This window comes from Excalfactoria chinensis, chromosome 7, assembly GCF_039878825.1.
Source record: "Excalfactoria chinensis isolate bCotChi1 chromosome 7, bCotChi1.hap2, whole genome shotgun sequence".
NCBI classification, from domain to species: Eukaryota; Metazoa; Chordata; class Aves; order Galliformes; family Phasianidae; genus Excalfactoria; species Excalfactoria chinensis.
In genome coordinates, this window is record NC_092831.1 from 21,807,866 (window position 1) to 21,828,139 (window position 20,274).

Genomic DNA, 20,274 nt, shown 5'->3' on the forward strand with positions numbered 1-20,274 from the left:
TGACATACTAAGTTGGAATCAGAATGCAGTGAGCCTAACATTCAAAATGGATTTCTTTGTCATAGCTACTGAACATGTTATCATGACACATTAGGAGAGGATCCTTGGTAGGGATTGCTAAAGCTGTGCTTGAAGGTTTCTCCCTGCTTACTCAATTCATAAAACCAGGAGTGGTCTGGCTACTTTCTGGAGGCACCAGTATGAGGTATGAAACAGCTTGGATGAATCAACAGCAAACTCCAGACTTGATGCTTCAGGGACTTCTTTGCTTACCTTGTCTGAATATGAAAATTGTTTGTGGTCCCCGTATGTTCATAATCATGGATGGCAGCTGCAAAAATCATTGCTAAAATTTCCAGTTCTGTGAGCCAGTGCTAGTAAATGAAAAACAGATCTCAGTTATGTTTTCTATAGCTGCCTAATTCAGATTAACTGCAGTATCGAAGTGTTCTGCATTACCTTCAGCTAAAGTAAACTGCATCACTCTTTGATTCCAGCTGACTATACAGCCATCATGCTTAAGTATTATATAATAAAATTACTTCTTGTGCTTATCTGAATGTGGATGTCTCTAAGACCAAGTTAAAGCCCTTATGGACACTAGCAAATAAATATTGTCAGCCATAATATATAAGCAGTTATTAAGAAAATTAAGTGGTGTACTTCACTGTTTTTTTGGGTGGCAGATGTCTAATCTGCTAACCAATATTTGACACTTGCTAAATTATAGTAAATTCTTCTAAAAACTTTTTACAAAGCTAAGGCTGTAATTTTTTTTAGGGAAAAAATATGCAGTTCACAATGCCTTTTTTGGTATAACTATAGTATTGAAATTAGGTCATGAGAGATTTTTCCTTTCTAAATTATATCATACTTTGTGCTTTTATCAAACTATATGGCTTTCAGAAATGTACGAATGTGGTGCATAAAATTAGTATACAGTTACATAGAACAAAAGGCAAGATAAACCATCTCTGTATAAAACAATACAAACACAAGAATTTTAAGCACTTTCATACTTTTTGCTAATTTAAGATTATGCTGTTGGAATAATCAGCATTGTTATTTTATCATTCAAGTTCTACTTTCTTTAATGGTAAATCCCTAAAGATTCAAGAGAAAATTTACTCCACCCAAAAAGATGGGCAGAAGCATCAACTGACAGTTAAGCCCACAGACATAGGACTCATTAAGTCAAATGACAGTCAGATATTTCCATACATATTTCAGATTTTTTCCTGTGTAGATGTAAGCTTCTGAGCTAAAAGATCTACAAATGATTTTCACCTAAATATATACATACATGCACAAGAGCTGCTCCAAAAGCAATTCCTACTATTTTGTTATGTTGGCCCATGATATCAGAGGCAGATGTTGGTAGTATGGCTGTAGAGGACAAACCTTCCCACCAACATTCCCTAACATTTTGTTGCTATGAGACAGACAGCAGCAGAGGGGCAGCCTGACAAAATGGTGTCTGATATGGAAGCATGCATGAAGCAAAGGTGTGTTACTGAATTCATTCGTGCAGAAAAAATTGCACCTATTGACCTACTCATCAATACTAGCTGAAAGTTTATGGAGACCAAATAGTGGATTAGTGAGTACAGTGAGGTGATGAGTGATACATACCAGCAAGGGCAACAATAATGTGAAAGACAAGCTACATTTCAGATGGCCATAAACAGCTGTCACACCATGAAATAAAGAGCACCACTATCAACTCGCCAGCAGACTGACCAGTAGTGGTGACTACAATGAAAAAAAAAAAAAAAAAAAAGTGTTTTGTAGTTGGGAATTTTCTCTATTAAATAGCACTATTTTGCTCTTTGTGCCTGTTGTAGTATCCATGAAAATAAACAGGAGGCATTACTTTTGGAGTGAATGCCATGCACTACATGAGATGTATACAGTACCAGAAAGGGTATTAATTTTTCAGTAAAGAAAGGAAACAGTCAAAATTCATAAGCTGCGTGAGAACAATAAAATAGGTCATTCAGAGACCAGCTAAGGCAGCCAAGGAACAACAAGTACTAGCTGTATAGATTTTAAAAGGTCATAATGGAGGAATGAGAGTGTACTGTAAGCAGTTCTAAAAATGGAAACGTTGACCTTCATAGTATTGTCTCTCATTAGAAACTAGGCCACGGCTCGTCCTGACTTTCACAATGTTTTCAACATACCAAATAGAACAGAAACTCAGAAATTATTAGCAACTAAAGCCAAATACAAACTTTTTCTTTCAGATGCTTTTTTAAGCCTCTACTTTTATAGCAACCAAAATAGTTGCTAGACAATTCATTAACAAGCCGAAAGAGCTTCTTACAAACTATATCTATAGTCTACACAGAATTTTCATACTGTGCTACATGAAAATAAGCATTGTAGACACTGTAGAAATATTCAAATCAGTGTTAAAATCAGAGAAATTGAGAACTATTTAGATAAGGGATTTCTATGGAAGCAGGAGGAAACTTTCTCTCTAAAAGTCAAGTGAATTTATTTCAGTAGCAGTGTGCAAAGCAGGTTCTGGTATCCAGAGGTCTGGCAGACAGCAAAGAGCTGAAACCTACTTCTCTGCTAGCTGATACTGTGCCATGCAAGTGTAACTACTGTTAGAAGAAATCTCCTTGAGAGTGCTCTGTACCGAGAGATGCTTTGCAGTACTATAAATTGATGCATTTCAACTTTTCATGAACTCTGGTTCTAACTTTTTTTTTTTTTTTTTTTTTAAACAAGGCTGCATTAAAAAATTAGTAAAACCATGAGTCTCACAACACACTGGTTGATAGCAAAGACATTTTTTCTTTTCATGTGAGCAATACAGGTACGTGGGAGGAGAAAGGAGATGGTGGGAAGATGATCGATGACTCAAAAGTTCTTCACAAGATGTATTCCCTGGGACTCGGGTTCTTAAATCTTTGTAGAGATGAAGATCTCATAAATGCTAGCTTGAGATATATATTTCAGTTGTATCATCTGGGATTTAATCTCTTGGAGAAGTTAATAGATTGTCTGCCATCTGTGATATCTAACTTCCTAACACATCTGAAGTGATCTGAAGTGGATGAATCTCATTTCTTAAGATAGACAGGCAATATCCTCCATAACATATGATGATCATTTGATTTCTTTAAACAAGACACTGAAAATATATTATTCTTCAACATAATCTTTCTAAAAGCTTGTGCAGAATCAAAAGCTATGAACAGTCAAACTTTTGCCAAATGATGAAATCTGACTGTATTCCAAGTGCCCTTAACAGATATATGTATGACCTTTACAACAGGAATCACAAAACAGATTTTCAAAACAACTTCTTCTAAAATTTGCTTCAGTGTGTCCTTCAGAAGTGACTATGCAAGACAGCCATTCTTTGCTGTCAGAATCAGCTCCTTAAGATACAATAAAAGCACAAGAATTTCAAACCACATGTCAGCCTGCAAAACTCCATGGAATCTGATAAACAATTGTATCAAATTGACTCCTGTTCAAGTATTTGACAGACAACATAGCAGAATGAAAATAGGTATTGCAAGGGACACACTCTGAAACCAATTAGATCAAGAAGCCAACTTGGTTCAGGAAGGCTATAATTAATCAGGCAACAGCAAAGAATGAAAGAAAAAAAAAAGTTAAGCGGAACATTTGTGCATGATACTGATGAATTCTCAGACTGCAAATGACATTTGGACAGAAATACACTGCAAGCTGCGGAATCACTAGGCCTCCTTTCAAACACTGATTTCTATAAATGTTTCTTCTGTCTGGCAAACTGCATCTGTTTGAAGGCACTCTTGACTAAGTGGTGTCCTAGTTAGATAACTTTCCAAGAACTTTCCAGTATCATAATTCAGCAACTCAAAAGGGACTGTTTAAAAAGTGGCTTAACTTTACAAGAATATTTTGCACAGATATTGCAAGATGAATGAGCTTTTACAGCAAAGTAACAGCACTGAAGTTTATGCTTGTCTGAAAATAGTTGTCCAAATCACATCAAAGTGCAGTTACAAAGTTAAATTGCCTACTATGTACAACCTGAGTTGTCAAGGCCTTTCTCAGTTTCACGTGTATCTGGTGGAATAGCAAATTCTTTCACTCAGTGTTCAGAGCCTCCTGAAGCGTGCTGCAAAGTTGTTGAATTAATGGCTAATCCCAAATTTACCAGTATAATGCACAAAGTTCAAACCATGTTCTGGCATCATGAAGGAAATCTGGAATGCTATTGTCTTTCTTGAAGGGAGTAAGAACACAGCTGCAACAAGCCAAAAGGATGTTTATAATTTGAGTGTTTGCAATCTGTAATACAACAAAGGGGTTTTTCTCCCTGTTGAACTGCTTATCCTGCACCAGAGACAGGCCTCAGACGACTTAATGTTTGCTATGAGCCACGATGCATTCAAGCTTTTTCTTTTATTGAAATGATTTTTTTTTTTAATAAATGAACATCTTTGGGTTGGAGTCAGAGTGCTGTCTAACCCATTCTTCAGGCTTCTGTGTAAGTCCTTTCTCAGGAAAATATCTCAGTGTCAAAGGGAATATTGGCTGGTGAAGATTTCAGACATCACACCACAAGTAGTATTTGCATTAAAATGTAGTTTGAAAATATGTTTAGAATTAAAAAGCTTCCTTCAAGCTACAGAATTAATTATTGCAATGCCTAGAGACTTGTTCCCTCCTGAAGCCAAAGCTTTCAGGTAGAAAAGGCTTAGCATAGGCAAATTACTGTCATTAATTGTCTATATGTTGAAGTACAAACATTTACAGTCAGTGAATTTTACAGTGAAAATTTTCCAAAGGGAATTTTCCATGGTCTCATGGACTTGTTTCAAGGCCCTACAAACAGAAATCAGACACTCTCACTTTCCACATATCTGGCATTTTTAAAATTAAAAATAATAATAATAATAAAAGGTGTATTCATACTGAAGACACATTATCAAAAGTTCATTGACAGAAATGTCCATTTACTTCCTGTCAGTATTTAATTTTGTCTCACAACCTGATAGTGAGGAGACTCTCACTGCTAGTATTGAATCAAACATGAGTAAACATGAGTAGTATGCTTACACATACTTACATCAGATCCCAAAGTAAATACAAAAGAATATTGGGATATTGCAAAAGTGCAAGGCAATGGTAATTTCCTGCCTAATAAAGACATACGTGGTACACAGTGTCAGTCCTAATGATGGTTATATAGCAAAAGAAAAAGCAGCTCAGAGTGTTCAAGTAAACCTGAACTTAATCAATATTTCTTTCAATGGCCAAGATCTCAGCAGATACTGAAGTTTCCTTATCTGATCACACCTCCCAGGCTACAACGTGGAAGTGAAAATTTCTCACCTGCCCACGACTGCAAGCATCTCTTTTACAATGCCCAAGTTCAGCCAATGAAAAGCAAAAAAGGGTTTAACAAGTATTTTTTTTCCCTCCTTTTCCCCCCTTTTTCTCCTCCACAGAACTGTTAAAATGACATGAAGTTCACAGCCTGAAAGGAAGTTTGGAATCTCTCTGAATAATTTTCAAGGGAGCTTTTTATCCTGAAGCCATGCATACACATCTATTCAAAACATCAGAGAAACCGCAAAAAGAAATAAATTGAACTTTGTAGTATTTCTTACCATGATACCAGTATGAATCATTATGTAATGCACAGTTTGAGTAACATCAGCTGCATGGATCAAGTTGTGATATGGATTTTTGTATTTGCTGTAACCAACCTCAAGAGTTTCGGCAAATGTAATAAGATTGGGAACAGGGATCTAGAGAGGAAGCAAGAAAAAAAATAAATGTTTCTTCCTGCAACCATGGCAAAGTTAATCATGTAATAAATAAACCACAAATAAGTACGTCACAGAATTTTGTTGGAAACAAGAGAATTTAAAATGTAAAGATCTAAAATCTAACATGCATCTGTAATTATTCACCCAATTTTTGTAGATGTTACATCCTGCAACATACACCATGCACAGCATGCAGTCAGTGTACAAGAGGCTGCAGAACTGTTGACTAGATAGATGTGAAGAGGTTTCTCTCTGTCTGCACAGATTGTTCTTATAAGAAAGGTACAATAAACAGGAGCCTAACAATAGGATAATTTCTTTTTCTTGATCAGCTTTACGTTGCTGAGAATCTGACAGACTCCATTCCCTGCCTCCTACTTCCTCGAAATAATGTATAAAAATACAGGTATTATCTAGTCCCACCTTTTTCCCATGCAATGAAACATTTCATTTTCTTATATAAAACATCCTTAACATTTCCTTTTCTTATATAAAAGTACTGCAAGGTAAATGGTGAGACTGAGGATGGGCTTAAGCTCACTAAGCCAATACATTGTTTATTTTCAATCTATGCTGTCAGCAATGGCCCTGACATGGTTATGACTTTAATCACCCAGAGCACTCCTGGGAAATGCTGAGTTTGAGTTATTGTATAAGTCAAATTACTCAAATCAAGTTCAAAACAAGACAGATTCTTCTAATGGGCTTGAAGTTTGCCCGTGAAGGGATTTTGAACTGTACTGAAACTTCAGTAATATTATAGTGATAAATTTGGTACTTCAGTTTTTTATCTTGGCCCTTCAAAGTTGGTTAGAAATACTCCATACTGTATTGCAACACCCTGCAATTGCCACTTAGGTATATTAGCAAACTTGCTTAGGAGTGGAAGGTTCTGCTAAACCCCTTCAGTTTTGGCCAACAGACAATGAACTAGATTATGAAAACAGTACTCAGTACTAACCACAGTTTTTGCCTTATCAGGAAACTTTTTTCCTATTTAATGCCTATTTAATGCATTTAATGCTTACAGCATTTAACTGCTCAAGAGCAATGCCCTGTCCCAAACTGCATTGACATGGGTCTATACAGCATTCAGTTCTTCATCTGCAGAAACATCTGCAGGCTCTTGGTAAAGTCTCACACAGCAGAACTACTGACATACTATTATGTTCATCTTGCAATATGCTATGAAGTTCTGTGCTGCACTGTACCAATAAGTAAATAAATAAATAAATGAAAGATTTCAAACCCATCCTGGCTTTCTTATATTTTAAATTTGACACACTTATTTCTGCATAATATTTTTGTATGGATAGTTTCTGACCTTGAAACGGTTCAAAAGGTCATATCGGGTGAACAGCTCATACATCATAAATTTCAGACTGTGTTCTCCACTTGCTTCATTTAAGGCAAATACGTCAAAAGACCATTTATCAACATCCTGTACACGTGGGGAAAAGAAAAAGAACATCATAAAGTTTCAGTTTGTTTAAGTAGCAATCCAGATAATCACTGGAAAAGATATTTGGGGCTTTCTAGGGGAGGAGAAGGGGAAGAAATCAATGTGGTATTGTGGGTTTTTTTTGTTTGTTTGTTTGTTTGGTCCAAGTCTTTAAAATTCTTCTTGTAGATAGCATCTTAATGACTATTTCAATATTAATGATGAAATTGTGCCAGTTATGAATAAAATTCTTGTAACATGTCCAATGCAACTTTGTACACTTCAAATCAAAGGCCTTAATCCTTCAAATTTCTGTACAACCTGATGAAGCTGATGTGAATTACTATCCTTTAAATAGGCTGCTATGCAATGTTATAAACACTATAGCTATACAGCGATTTGTAAATAATTGTGGCAGGCTCTCAGGAGAAAATGTGAAGCACAACATTCTTTCTCAAGGTATATCATGCACATGTAGCCACAGTAACTTTACTATAAGTTAACTATTATAAGAGACTGACTTTTAGGTAAACTACAGCATTGCCTTAAATTCACAGAATAAGCTGCAATTTCTTTCATTATTTCTCTCCCAGTAGGACTTTTTTTTCTTTCCTAAAAAGAAAACAAATGCTGCTGCCTGAGATACTGATTACCATACTGGTGGGAGCCAACACGATCACAACTGTGATTCTGTGATTCTGTGAACTGTCACATTTTTATTAAAATTTCTATACCAGTTTCATACTCTTGCTCTAGTAACACCTAAATGAAATCACAACAAAACAGTAAAACAAAAAACAGAATAACGTGCTATTTTTGAATTTTGGACTATTAAATTGCTCTGTTGTGTGTTCAGTTCTGCAGTACTAAGCGTGTCTAGGGTATATTCAGTCAAAAGTTTTATTTTACCATAAAGTTCACTAGAAATAAGTACTAATACATTCAAATCACAGCAATTAAAGTTATTTCACCTTAAATGTTACAATCACTTCCGCTGGGTAAGCCAAACCAACCATGCTAGAAGTTCTTCGGTACATCCTAAAAGAACAAATAAAATATTCAGTAAGAGTACTTCATTAAAAAGTACTGTAACAATTTCTTGTTTTGTTTAGTCGTCTTTCATGATCCATGAAAATAATACTAGGCTACTTGAGGGTCTGGTCACATAGATAACGTAAGCATTCTTATGAACTTATGAGAAAAGCCCCTCTGATGATGGATTACTGATTTATGTTTCTGCAATATTTGGCACACATCTTCATGTAGAAGATCCCAAGCTTTAAAATCCATTCTCAGAGTTTTCCAAAGTCCAGGAGATTTCATAACAAATGTAGAGGTTTTGTCTGGGTTTCTGTACAGAAACATACAAAGATTACTGAAATTGAATTTTAAAACCTATCTCAAAGATTTGATTCAGGCTCATCCCACCATTTACTCTGTGGTTAAATGTAATACTTGCCACAGTAAGAAAACAGAGCTCTCACCTTTCTACAAAAATCCCAGCCTGTACAGCATGCACAATGCTTCGAAATTTGGGCTTTTCTTCTGGTCTCCTCTTCACTATTCCCATTTCCCTTGTGAACGTAGAAGCTAACCAGTCTCGCACTTCCAGCGGGACCGAATCTGACTGGATGTCCGAGAGTTCATCCTCAGTATCCAGAAGTCTTCTATAAAAAATTAATAAAAGTTAACTGAGAATACTGTAGGCAGAACCAAAAGGAGTATGGACATAAAAACAGCTAACAAACCTTTATTTATAGAAGCAAATGTTGTCTGTAGAGTTAACTCAGTGCATTACCAAAGATCATTTGCCACGTCTCTGATAGACATGGCAAGACTTCGAAGAAGGCAGTCACAGCAAGTGCCTTCCCTCCTTCCGCTCTTAACATCCTGGAAGGTATATGATGCTCAAACACAAAATATTCAAGGAAAGGTAAGTAAATGGTTTTCCACAAAGATGTCACAACTTTGGTGGATTTAAATGTAATAATGTAATTATAAAATACTGGGGAGGGGTTTAAAAGAGCAACTGACATGAACACCTAGAAAAAGAGGTAAAACAAATAACACCAGTGATCAATCTAAGATATCCTCCAAAATGATAGAAAAATTTACATGAAAAACGAATTAAATTGGGTAACAACTCTACAGTGAGCAAGTTTTGATGAACATCTATTATACATATTCACTGCATTATTTCATTGCTATAAAAGCATTAATGAGAATGAATTACTCCTGTTTTGAGATCAACACTGCTATTGAAGGGTTGGTAACAAAATCATAACAATACTATTTAAAAAGAAAAAAAAAAAAAAGATTACGTTTCACTGGTCAAAGAGGTCAAAGATCTTAAATTATTTAAGAAGTTAGAAAAGCTATGTACACCCAATGCAGAAGGAACTTCATTTAAACAGAACTGGAGATCGATTTCGTTAGAAGAAACAAAAATATTCTCCTGAAACAGAGTCAATATTAAACAGTCAAATTCTACACTTGTACAAATCTACCAGAAGTAGGAACTGTTTTTTCTTGCTCTTAATCATCCACATCACTCAGTCTTCTGGGGGTTTCCAAGAAATAAATCACCTATTTACTCTCATAATAAGTTTTCCTTCATCAATTGTACAAGAAACTCCAGAGGCAGGATGATTTGAACATACGTAAAGCATGCCAACTTTTTAAAACATTTTATTAGATGTTAGGTCAATACAGAGATAAAGATTGTTAAACCATTGATCTTTTTGCCAAATACCACAGAGATTTTTGTAAGCTTCTACAATATAAAATTATATGTATGTTCAAAAATGCCATTGGATAAATTGGTGAAGAAAATAAGTGATCTAGCTGCTAAATAGAAGGATAGAACCTCTAGTTTAGGAAATATTTGGAGTGGAGCAGTTGCAAGACTCATAGTCTCATCCTCCAAAACAACATGACTGAAGTGCTGGGATGATGGGAATGTACATTCTGTGTAAAAGCTATACAGTTGTTCTAGGAAGTCAGCCTCAAAGTAAAACTGTACTAAGGCAAATGCCATTGAATTGCAAACCATGAATTCCAGATCAAATTACACTTCTGTTTAACAAAACACATTAATTTACCAAGGCACATAATTTAGCTTTTTCTTCCCTAAACTTAAAAATGCTAACAAATGAATATAACAGAGCAACAAAAAACACTACCTGTGGGATGCCTGAATTGTCTCAAACACTTGGTAAATAAGACCATCACCCTGACAACAAATTGAAGGTGAAGATGTGGTTGCATGGAGGGAGTCCTGTAGAGATAGGACAGCCTTGCTCTGTACAAAACTCCCATCTGCTGCAGAAGTTTAGACTGCAAACTTTGTATTGCAAACTTGTTTGTTATGAAATTACTGACAAACTCGTGATGGCAAACCCCACATGAGAGGAAGACCAAGAGAAGTTCTGGTGGGCTCTGATAATTCAATACTTTGAAGCTTCTAGACAAGCACTCACAACCTCCACGTTGGCTGGACAAATGCTGGAACCCAGACTGGTCATCTCTTTCTCTGTCTCTCTCTCCACACTCCAACTCTCTCTTTTCTTTCTTCTTCCCTTGTAAAGTTGGTAAGTAACACACTGTGTATTTGAATTTCTTATAAAGAAACACAGTTTAGCTGCACAGCTTAGACAGATATAATTGTAAGAGTGCCAATACATTTAACATAATTGTAGTACAAAGATTTTCATTAAAACTGATGACTGTGTTTGGACCTTGAGTATCGTTTAACCTAATGAGGGGGATTTGCAAATCTGGTCACCACACACTCTGTTCACAGGTGGGTCGTGACAATGAAAAAAAATGCTCAAGCACAACATGTGCCACAGAAAGTACTTTTTCTTCAACATAAATGTCAGAATTTCAGGGTTACATACACTTATTTTTCCGGCATATCATTAGCCTATTAAGTAGATGCAATATGTGGAAGAGATACATGTGGGAAGAAGAGGGGGAGGCTTAGGTTATTTAATTCTATTCATTCCATGAGTGGAGCTCCCATTGACAGTAGTGGGAACATGTAAGATATGGCCCATGGCATTTCAGCTTAGCAATCAATTAATAATGCAGCCATAGTAACTAATAACCTGATTCCCTTGTCATAGTACTGTGTTTTTCTATCAAAAGTAATTCTTCAGATTTTGAGCAGTGATCATTTCTGGCTCTTTTTTCATTTAATCAGAATTTTAAATATAGTAATGGACTAGTCAGAAGTACATTTCTTTTCCCTTAGGAATATATCAAACGTACCATGGAGGAGAAGATGGAAAAGCAAAGGAAAAAAGAAAAATTAGATAATAGCTGAGGAGGAAAAAAAAACAACACACCAGTGCCAATCAGTCATTCTGCTTAACTGAGATAGTGAAAGATTTCAGAGAAGACATATGAGCATTATGTGAGCCAGGGAAAAGATCAGAGAAGGAGGTGTTAGCTCTTTACTGCTTAGTTAATTAATCAAGCTAATGACCTAGACAGTAAATTGACCAAACTCTTCTTCTAGGTCTAGAAACAGAAGGTAAAGAATTTATAGACCAAATAGACAATTCACGTTTTTCCCAATTCTTTGTGTCTCACTATCTTCACAAATGATCATGAATCAACATCTTTAATTAATATTTACATCCTCATAGGATGGTACAATTTTCACTAACTTTCAGTAAAAGATTAACTTGGGTACCACGGAAGACTAATCAAACAGCAAAAGGGACTGTGGTTTATAGGTATATAAAAGTCCTTCTAAACGAGTAATGAATTAATCCTAAAATTAAGCCTAAAATATTTAACACACTCACCAAAAAATTTGTCCTCATATTTAGGCAGGCCATTTATTAAATGTCTGAACTGATCTGCAGAATTTTAGTCAAAGTTAACAGATTTTCTACATATGTCCATATACATAATTTTGATGCTGTTTTAAGTTTCCCTTCCTGAAAAGCCTCTGGCTTAATGCAAAAGCCTTTGAAGGTTTATTTTAAATTTTACACAGCTGGAATACACTGAATTACTCTCTGCACAATAAGCTTTTTTTTATCACTGATTTCTGAATATCACTTATAGAATCACTTAATAGATGAACTGAATGATTTTCTTCATATGACACATGTATTAATGACAAAGCAATGTCTATTTAATGATGGACTGGATATGAAGGTCAGCAATGCACAGTCATAGCAAGCTTGTTGGATCATGAATAACTAAGACTACACTTTAACTTCACACTTAAATAATTGTCACTTTCAATCTCCCCTCCACTGAGTAATCTCAGACAGGAGTCAGAAAGTCTTTTTTTTTTTCTTTTTTTTTTCCATCTGGCAAATATTACCCAACAGGGCATCCTATTCCACTTGTTTTATCCTTGTAACAGTAGACAGATTATGATTCACACAGTCAAATGGAATTTGGTACACTACCTGTGAGTGGGACTGAAAGGCCAACAGCACTGTAATTTCAAGCAGCCAGCTCCTGCTGTGAGATGCTAAGCAGCAGCTGCTCCGTGCTGATTTAGTGGTAGCTTAGAGCCTTTTAATGCTAATGCAGAATAGAACTTGTGAAAATGAAATAATAAAGAAATGCATAAGATGGAGCCTTCACTGAGCATCATTCTTGTTTAAAATAAAGAGAAGCTGCTAAATCCATATCAATGGCCATTACAAAGTGAAAAAAGACACAAGGGTTTCAAGTAAGTATCCAAGTCGTTTCATCTATTTTTGGGAAATTTTAATTACTAATCTCAGACAGAGCAGCTGCCATGGGTTCAGTCTGTTGCAGTACTGAGAATAAGCAACAGCCTCTTCCTGCTTGCAAACATAACCAAAGCTGTGCACTGAATTGGCTACAATGACTGTTCCTCACCTTGGAATCTCCAGGAAGCAGGAGATAATGGCACTGAATTGCTGGGCTGCTGCTAAGCTCCATTCATGCTCTTGTAACACAGACCTCTAGGAGCACAAGCAACTAGCCAAAATTGGGCTCCACTCCCTTAGATTCCACATGACAGATACGTACGTGTGTGTTCTCAGGGGGCATGTAGATGTTTGGTGATGTTGTTAACTGTAACTCTTTCAATCGGCACTGTCACTATTTAGAGCTTTTCCCTGTTGTTTGCAGTTTGACGATCTATTTGTCCCTGCTTTAAGGTTGGCAGCAGCAGAAATACTTGGTACATTACTGGAGCAGTGCACTGGAAATTCAGAATGGTCCTAGGTGTGTAGCATAACTGCAGACACAAAGACTGGACTTAATGACCTCCTGCTTCCCTAAGCTTGTACATATCAGAATGCAACATTTTTAAGTAAGGGATTTTTCCTCCAAAAGGCTGCTGTGTTTAATTTATAGTACCACCAAAATACCTCCAGTACTTCCAGATCTCTCATGCAAACAAATGACATGTATTATTACAACAACACTTACCTTTAATGAGATTTCCTTTCTGCATCAAGAATGTGGCAATAACTTGTATTTGTTATTTTTTCTTGATGAATGAAACAAAGACACTCAAAGCAATTGCTAGCTATATAAAACACAACTTATTCACATATTACTAAGAAGTAAACTCAACTAAGTCAAAAGTTTTCAAAAGGTTAAAGTCTTTCAGAGGGTATTATATATTCTAAAACAAACTCATATCTATGTATGCAATTGAAACAACAGAGATAAATACCTTCCTGAAATCAAGTATATTTTCTAAAATATTAAAGCACACAAAGTGTAAAAATAAAACTTTTAATAGGAACAAAAAATTCTGACTTTATCCAGAACAACTTAAAAATGTCTTCCATAAGAAGTTTAAATTTTCAGAGTTTTTTTTTTTTTTTGGCTTTCGAGCGCTTTTTTTTCTTACTCTTGTCATTTTCATCTACATTTTATTTGACTTATTTTCTTCTCACTTAGCACAAATGAAGAGCTGTGTTTATAAAGAAGGGAACAGCTGTCCTCACTGGATTATCGGGCTGTATTTATTTCCTGTTTGACTCTAAAAATCCTTCTTCCACTACCTCAGGCCAAGTGTCAGGTATGAGCGGAGAAAATTCTGCAAGACTTGTCATTATTATTTATAACACCTATTGAGTAAGTCTGAACTTCTTCCACAGAGATCTGCCGAGTGGTTGGAACAGTGAGAGGTTCACTGATTATTTTCAGCTGACACTGAGACTCCACTCCAGTGACCAAAGCACTAGATTTCTTTCAAGGAAGTGCCTCATGTGGCTTGGCTTATAGTTATTCAGCACAGACAGATGCAGCAGTCCAAAAAAGTGTTTGATAAGGAAGCTTATTAATTAATATGGGGCCACAGATAATTAAGCTCAGAGTAAAACAGCACTTACATATATCTGATTTCTTTCCATTTTCCAACTTCCCATCAGCTCAGAATCTTTCATATGGGATACTGAAAATTACTACCCTAAATCGATTTTTCATAATTTGGGGATGCTATTCTTACTATCTGGCCAGTTTCAAGGGGAATCTGTTCTCAGAACACTGTAATTTAAATCTGTTGTGTTACCTCTCTGCCTATTCATCAATCCAACTGCATATATTTTTAGAAAGAGTCTGTATGTGTACCCAGTTTTTAAAAAATGCTACATTATCCTCAGATCAGATGCCACAGCAGAGATCAACAGAGCAGCTAAGAGATGCTAAGAAAGAGGACCTGAGGAGGGTGCTCCTTACTCAGCTAAAGGGTTGGAATTCTATAGCCCATTTACTACTTCTCTGAAAGAGTGGTCAGACAATTGAATGTGCTGCACACGGAGGTGGTGGAGTCACCGACCCTGGAGGTGATCAAGGAATGTTTGGACATTGTGTTGAAGGACACGGTCTAGTGAGAACTATAGATGATGTGTGGATGGTTGGACTGGATGATCATAGTATCATAGTATTGTGCGAGTTGGAAGGGACCTTAGAGATCATCGAGTCCAACTCCCAGGATTCGAGCCCTCTGTGTAGCAGAGCGGCACTTCTACCCCCTGCTCCACAGGGGGGGATTCGAACCCGGGCCCCCTGGTGTTGCAAACGGGAATTCTACCGCTGCGCCACCGGAGGCACACATGATCTTGTATGTCTTTTCCAACCTCGGTGATTCTGAGATTTCTAGCTGATGGTTGTACGCTAAATGAAAATTTAAGGCACTGTCAGCTTACACACTTACACATATTTGCATGTTCACATTTATAGAATGAAAGAAGCCTTTCAATCAAAATAAATCAAATCTCTCTCTGTTCACTGTCATTCCTAACCTGACCACTTAGATATTTAAGAGAGCTCTTTCTCAATGGCTATTGAGGTCTGTGTCCCAGAAAATGGGGAGGAAGAGATCACATATGGGATCCAGTTTTAGGTGTCTGGTTGAAGCTGAGGACTTCTTGAATATGTAAGCAGTGATTCTGTAAACTAATCAGGACAAAACTCAGAGCTCAAGCATGGGCTTAAAACACAAAATACAGCTCTTTTAACATGAGTTGAGTACTCTGTTCTGAACCTTTTGTCCTAAAACTGCAATACTATGGACAACCAGACATCACTGCACTTTCTATCTTGTAAGTTGAATCTCAGGATTTTTTTGTATTTTTTATTTCTAATGAGATAGTGTCAAAATTTAAATCAGTAGTAAACAATATTTTACAGCAAAGAAGTAGAGGCTCAGCCTGTACTATTACCATAAATTTAACAAGTTCCAAACAGTGAACCATTCTAAATCTGAATCTAACAGAGATTGCATTAGTCCAGAGACTGAAAATAAACTCAAAAAATATAAATTAAAATGGACCATATGGAATACATAGTACAAAACACTAAAAATAAGAGAATAGAAGTTGAAGAATTGGTTTCACTAAAGTTATTTCATTTTTAACTGTTACTCATTCCATAAACAGCATGGGCAAGGAAAACTGCTTTACATCTATATACTTCAAGAAAATTGCTGTAGGTATGGAAGGAAATACATAATCCATATGCTTAATGTATATCTATATGGAAAATGATAACATTCGGTTGGTTCATGAGCTCAGTTTGCAGTTGTGTTGGAGAAGTATTCAATAAGTTACAACAACACCAGATATCTGTCCCAGTTTTAATTAATTTCCTTTATGACTTATTATAGTGAAAAATCAGATTGTTCTGCAAAATATGGAATACAATTAATAAATAAGATTTCAGGCTGGATATCAGAAAAAATTTCTTCTCAGAGAGAGCAATGAGGTATTGAAATGGGCTGCCCAGAGGTGGTGGAGTCACCATCCCTGGAAATGTTCAAGAAAAGGATAGATGTAAACTGAAGGACATGGCTTAGCAGGCATGGGCTGACAGTTGGACATCCTGTGGTCTTTTCCAACCTTAATGATTTTTTTTTTTTTTTAAACACCTAAATAATCACCATTATAAGATCATAATGCTCCAAAAGTTAAGAAAATAGCCTGATAATGACAAAAATCTTCAAGATGGCTATAAAAGTATATTTATTTTCATTTGGGCAGTTTAAAAATCCTGCTAAGAAGCCCTAGGAGGGCAATAGACTTATTTAAAGAGTTTCTTACATTAAAAATAATGCAACTGCTGCTGAAGTCTAAGCATTTTCAGGTGTACTAGATTACTCTGCATACAAAGTTTGTAACTTTTTTTGATACTCCCACACAGAACTAGAAAGACTTTGTTCACCATTATAATGACACTATTTATTTCCATAAAGGCCTTATTTTAGAAACTAAAAGCTTTCATAGTCCTGCTGCTACTGATTAGAAAGAGCTATGAGTACTGACTGTGCAGCTGTGACATAGTTCCATGGTCATTTATACAAAATACATGGTGAAGTTTTGTTCACTAGTACTTTTAGGGTGTTGCATGATGCAAAGATAAGGATCTACATTTTCCAAAGCTTCCTGAGAACTTGAGCTGTGTCAACATTTAGTACTGTTACTGGAAAATAAAACGTAACAGTGCTCTTAAGGTAATATATTCTTGAAGAGAAGTGTGTTGATCATTTCTTTATACATCTCCCTAAGAAATTTTATCAATTTAACTACAAACTATTATAAATCCACAAACCAGTCCTTGATTTAATACAAAGCAAGCTTGATTAACTTAAATCAATCATCAAAACTGAAATAATTATATTCACAATAGTATGTAAATGGAATTAACTACCACTTAGCTGCTCAGGAAGTCTCCTCACTTACTATAGTTCTATTGTCTTCTACAGAACTGGACAAGTGCTAACTCTAAGAACAGGACACCAGCAGAAGTGAGTTTGCTAGTGCAGTCTGTAGTACAGTTTGGGAAAAACAGAGGCATTGGTACCAACTTCATTTGCTATTGTTTTCATCCTTCTGTTTCCAAATGTTTATGCTTTCTATTGCCCAATAGTTGATGCTCCAAGTTACAAAACATCAAGGTTTGGTGTCTGAACACATTAAAGGAAACTGGAAAAATTTAGGGCTGCAGTTTACACACTTGCAGACTTCCAAGAAGAAAGAGAGGATGAGATAGCTAGGTCTGTGCAATAATTAGTAGGATGGCAGATTTTCTAAATGTCAGATGGGACTGAGACTAGACATAGCACACGTGCTCCAGCAGTATTGAAGAAAGTTTGGCAGACTATTTTACAAGAACATTCTGCTTTAAAAAAAAAAAACAAAAACAAAAACAAAAAAACAAAAAAAACACTATGCCAAAATAAAATGGTAAGTTAGCTAGCTAGCATCAATTATAATGCATATCTTAAAATAATTTCAAGAAAAATTTTACTTAAAACTTCCAATTTCACTAAAGTCAACCCACATTTAAGATGTCTGCCATTAATGCTGCCAGTAACAATAAACATAAACAAATAATTAAATATTATAAAATAAATCACAGCTTTTCATTAACTAATGTCTTAATGGCCAGATTATAATACCCTGACTCATATCCGTGAGCATTTCATCCCCAAACAACTCATTTATTTTATCCTTTTTTTTGTGTGTGACAGAGTCCTCAGTATGATTATCAGTGTGTGATCTTTGTGGGAAAGAAAAATCATTCAAAATTTCTTATGAATTTATACTGTGAACATCTGGCAAGTGAAGATCACAAAGAGCAAACCCTCCAGATGATGGTTACACCTGATCTCTGGAATCTTACATGCTTTAATGCTGTCAATAAAAAACCTAGAAGGCACACATTATTCTTCAGATTTGCAGAGATCATCAGTTTTCATTATTTACAACCACATGCAAAGATTAGATTTCTAATGTGTAACTCCCAACTGCTCTTCCTTCCTTAAACTAAAACAGGAAAGGTTTAGACTAGATATAAGGAAGAAATTCTTTACTCAGAGGGTGGTGAGACATTGGCATAGCTGCCCAGAAAACCTGTGGGTGCTCCATCCCTGAAGCTATTCAAGACCAAATTGGATGGGGCCCTGGGCAGCTGAGCTGATGGGGGCAGCCCTGCCATGGCAGGGAGGCTGGAACTATGTGATCTTTAATGTCCTTTCCAACTCAAACCATTCTATGATTCTATTCTTGTCAGACTTACCTGGTTTCATCAATATAAACCGCCTCCAGCACAGATGCTGCATATTCAATGTTCTTTTTTAAATCCACCACATTGATGTCACCTTTCTCCAGTTGCTTCACCAAGCATCTTAATCTGTGGGGGAAAAAAAACATCAGTGCATTGCTTATCTCAAATATTAGTTTCAGCTTCAACAACATCTTTTATCTGTAATAATGGAAGCAATGCAATAGACACTGTGGAGAAAGAGACCTTCCACATGTTTTGTCTTTTTTTTTTTTTTTAATAAATCCATTTTGAGAACACACATAACATAACTGTTCACGCATAATTGTTTGTTCTTTACAGTCTGACAAATATGTAAGGTCCATTGGGAAAAGACAGAGAAAAGACAGTAAGTCAGAGCGAACTTACTATGATCATAGGTATTTTATGTTAATTTGCAACACTGCTAGGATACCTAAGTCTCCAGCTTTGCTTAAACACTACACACAGCTTTGCAAGCTGACATACGTGGTTTTTCCTTGCTTAAAAGTTAGGATATATTTTTAATATCCACTACACACGGACTTTTCTTCATTTTAATGACTTTATTTTTATTTTGGCCTCCAGTGTATTTTTGCTGCATAGTATGAGCTAATGTGGAGCTCCACTGCTTGGTGTTTACAGAGAATTCATCATTATACCAGAAGAAAGGTGGTGCCTATGGCATTAGAAAAATCCAAATATTTTCCCAAGTGTGCTTTAACTTTTAGTTTTGAGAACATTCTTTTACATTACAAACATGGAAACACCCAAAAGAGATTATGTAATGCATGGACTCATGCCTCTGTGGCAATGAACTTGCACAGACAGACTACTTGAACATCAGATTCCTCCTAAACTCTTTGATGAGAACACTTCTGACAGTGCTCAGTTTGTTACCATATGGAGAAGTCACAGCACTGCAAAGGAATAAAAATTTATCAGTAACACAAAGCTGTGACTAAAAGGATGTTCAGAGAAGTATGGATATTTTCTTCTTTTTGTGCATTTCTCTGAGCTGAAATGATTTGCAGTTTTTTAACATAGAAGGCAGATTTTTGTAAAGATAAAATATTATTTTAACAATAAAATTATTTCAACAGTCATTTATTAACAGTTTTGATGAGATAATCTTTTTACATTATGAAACATGAAAACGTGAATCAAGCATCTAGTTCAGAAGTCTGTTGAAATTAAGTCAGCATTAGAAAATTACTTTGAGAAAATCTATAATGTAACACATAATATAATATAAGCAATACAAAATTAATGGAAAGAATGAATGAATTAATAGCAAAAAATAGGTAAATGAAATGATGGCAGACTGATGTCAATTTATTTTTATTAAAATTTAAAATATTTTACTCAACCTAATTAAAATGTATGATTTAATTTTTTTTAAGTGAGGTGGTGTTCAGAACAAATCTCCCATAAACTTGGAAAGTATTATTCCATCATAAAACCACCTTCATGTTTTTCCCTTATATTTATTTGCACATAAGCATAATTCTA

The 20,274-nt window shown here is 35.7% G+C and overlaps 1 protein-coding gene across 15 annotated transcripts in view; it reads right to left on the reverse strand.

The window, feature by feature from the left end:
• The window catches only part of PDE1A (phosphodiesterase 1A), a 186,996-nt gene that overhangs the window by 29,067 nt on the left and 137,655 nt on the right, over nucleotides 1-20,274 (reverse strand). For 14 of the 15 annotated variants that reach the window (XM_072341590.1, XM_072341600.1, XM_072341592.1 and 11 more), the window contains 6 exons: nucleotides 18,760-18,873; nucleotides 8,712-8,894; nucleotides 8,199-8,265; nucleotides 7,111-7,227; nucleotides 5,625-5,765; nucleotides 274-374 (listed from right to left, as the gene is read on the reverse strand). In XM_072341590.1, coding sequence (XP_072197691.1) covers nucleotides 274-374; nucleotides 5,625-5,765; nucleotides 7,111-7,227; nucleotides 8,199-8,265; nucleotides 8,712-8,894; nucleotides 18,760-18,873 — 723 coding nt within the window. The remainder of the gene's footprint in view (nucleotides 1-273; nucleotides 375-5,624; nucleotides 5,766-7,110; nucleotides 7,228-8,198; nucleotides 8,266-8,711; nucleotides 8,895-18,759; nucleotides 18,874-20,274) is intronic. The other variant, XM_072341588.1, reaches the window with a different exon arrangement.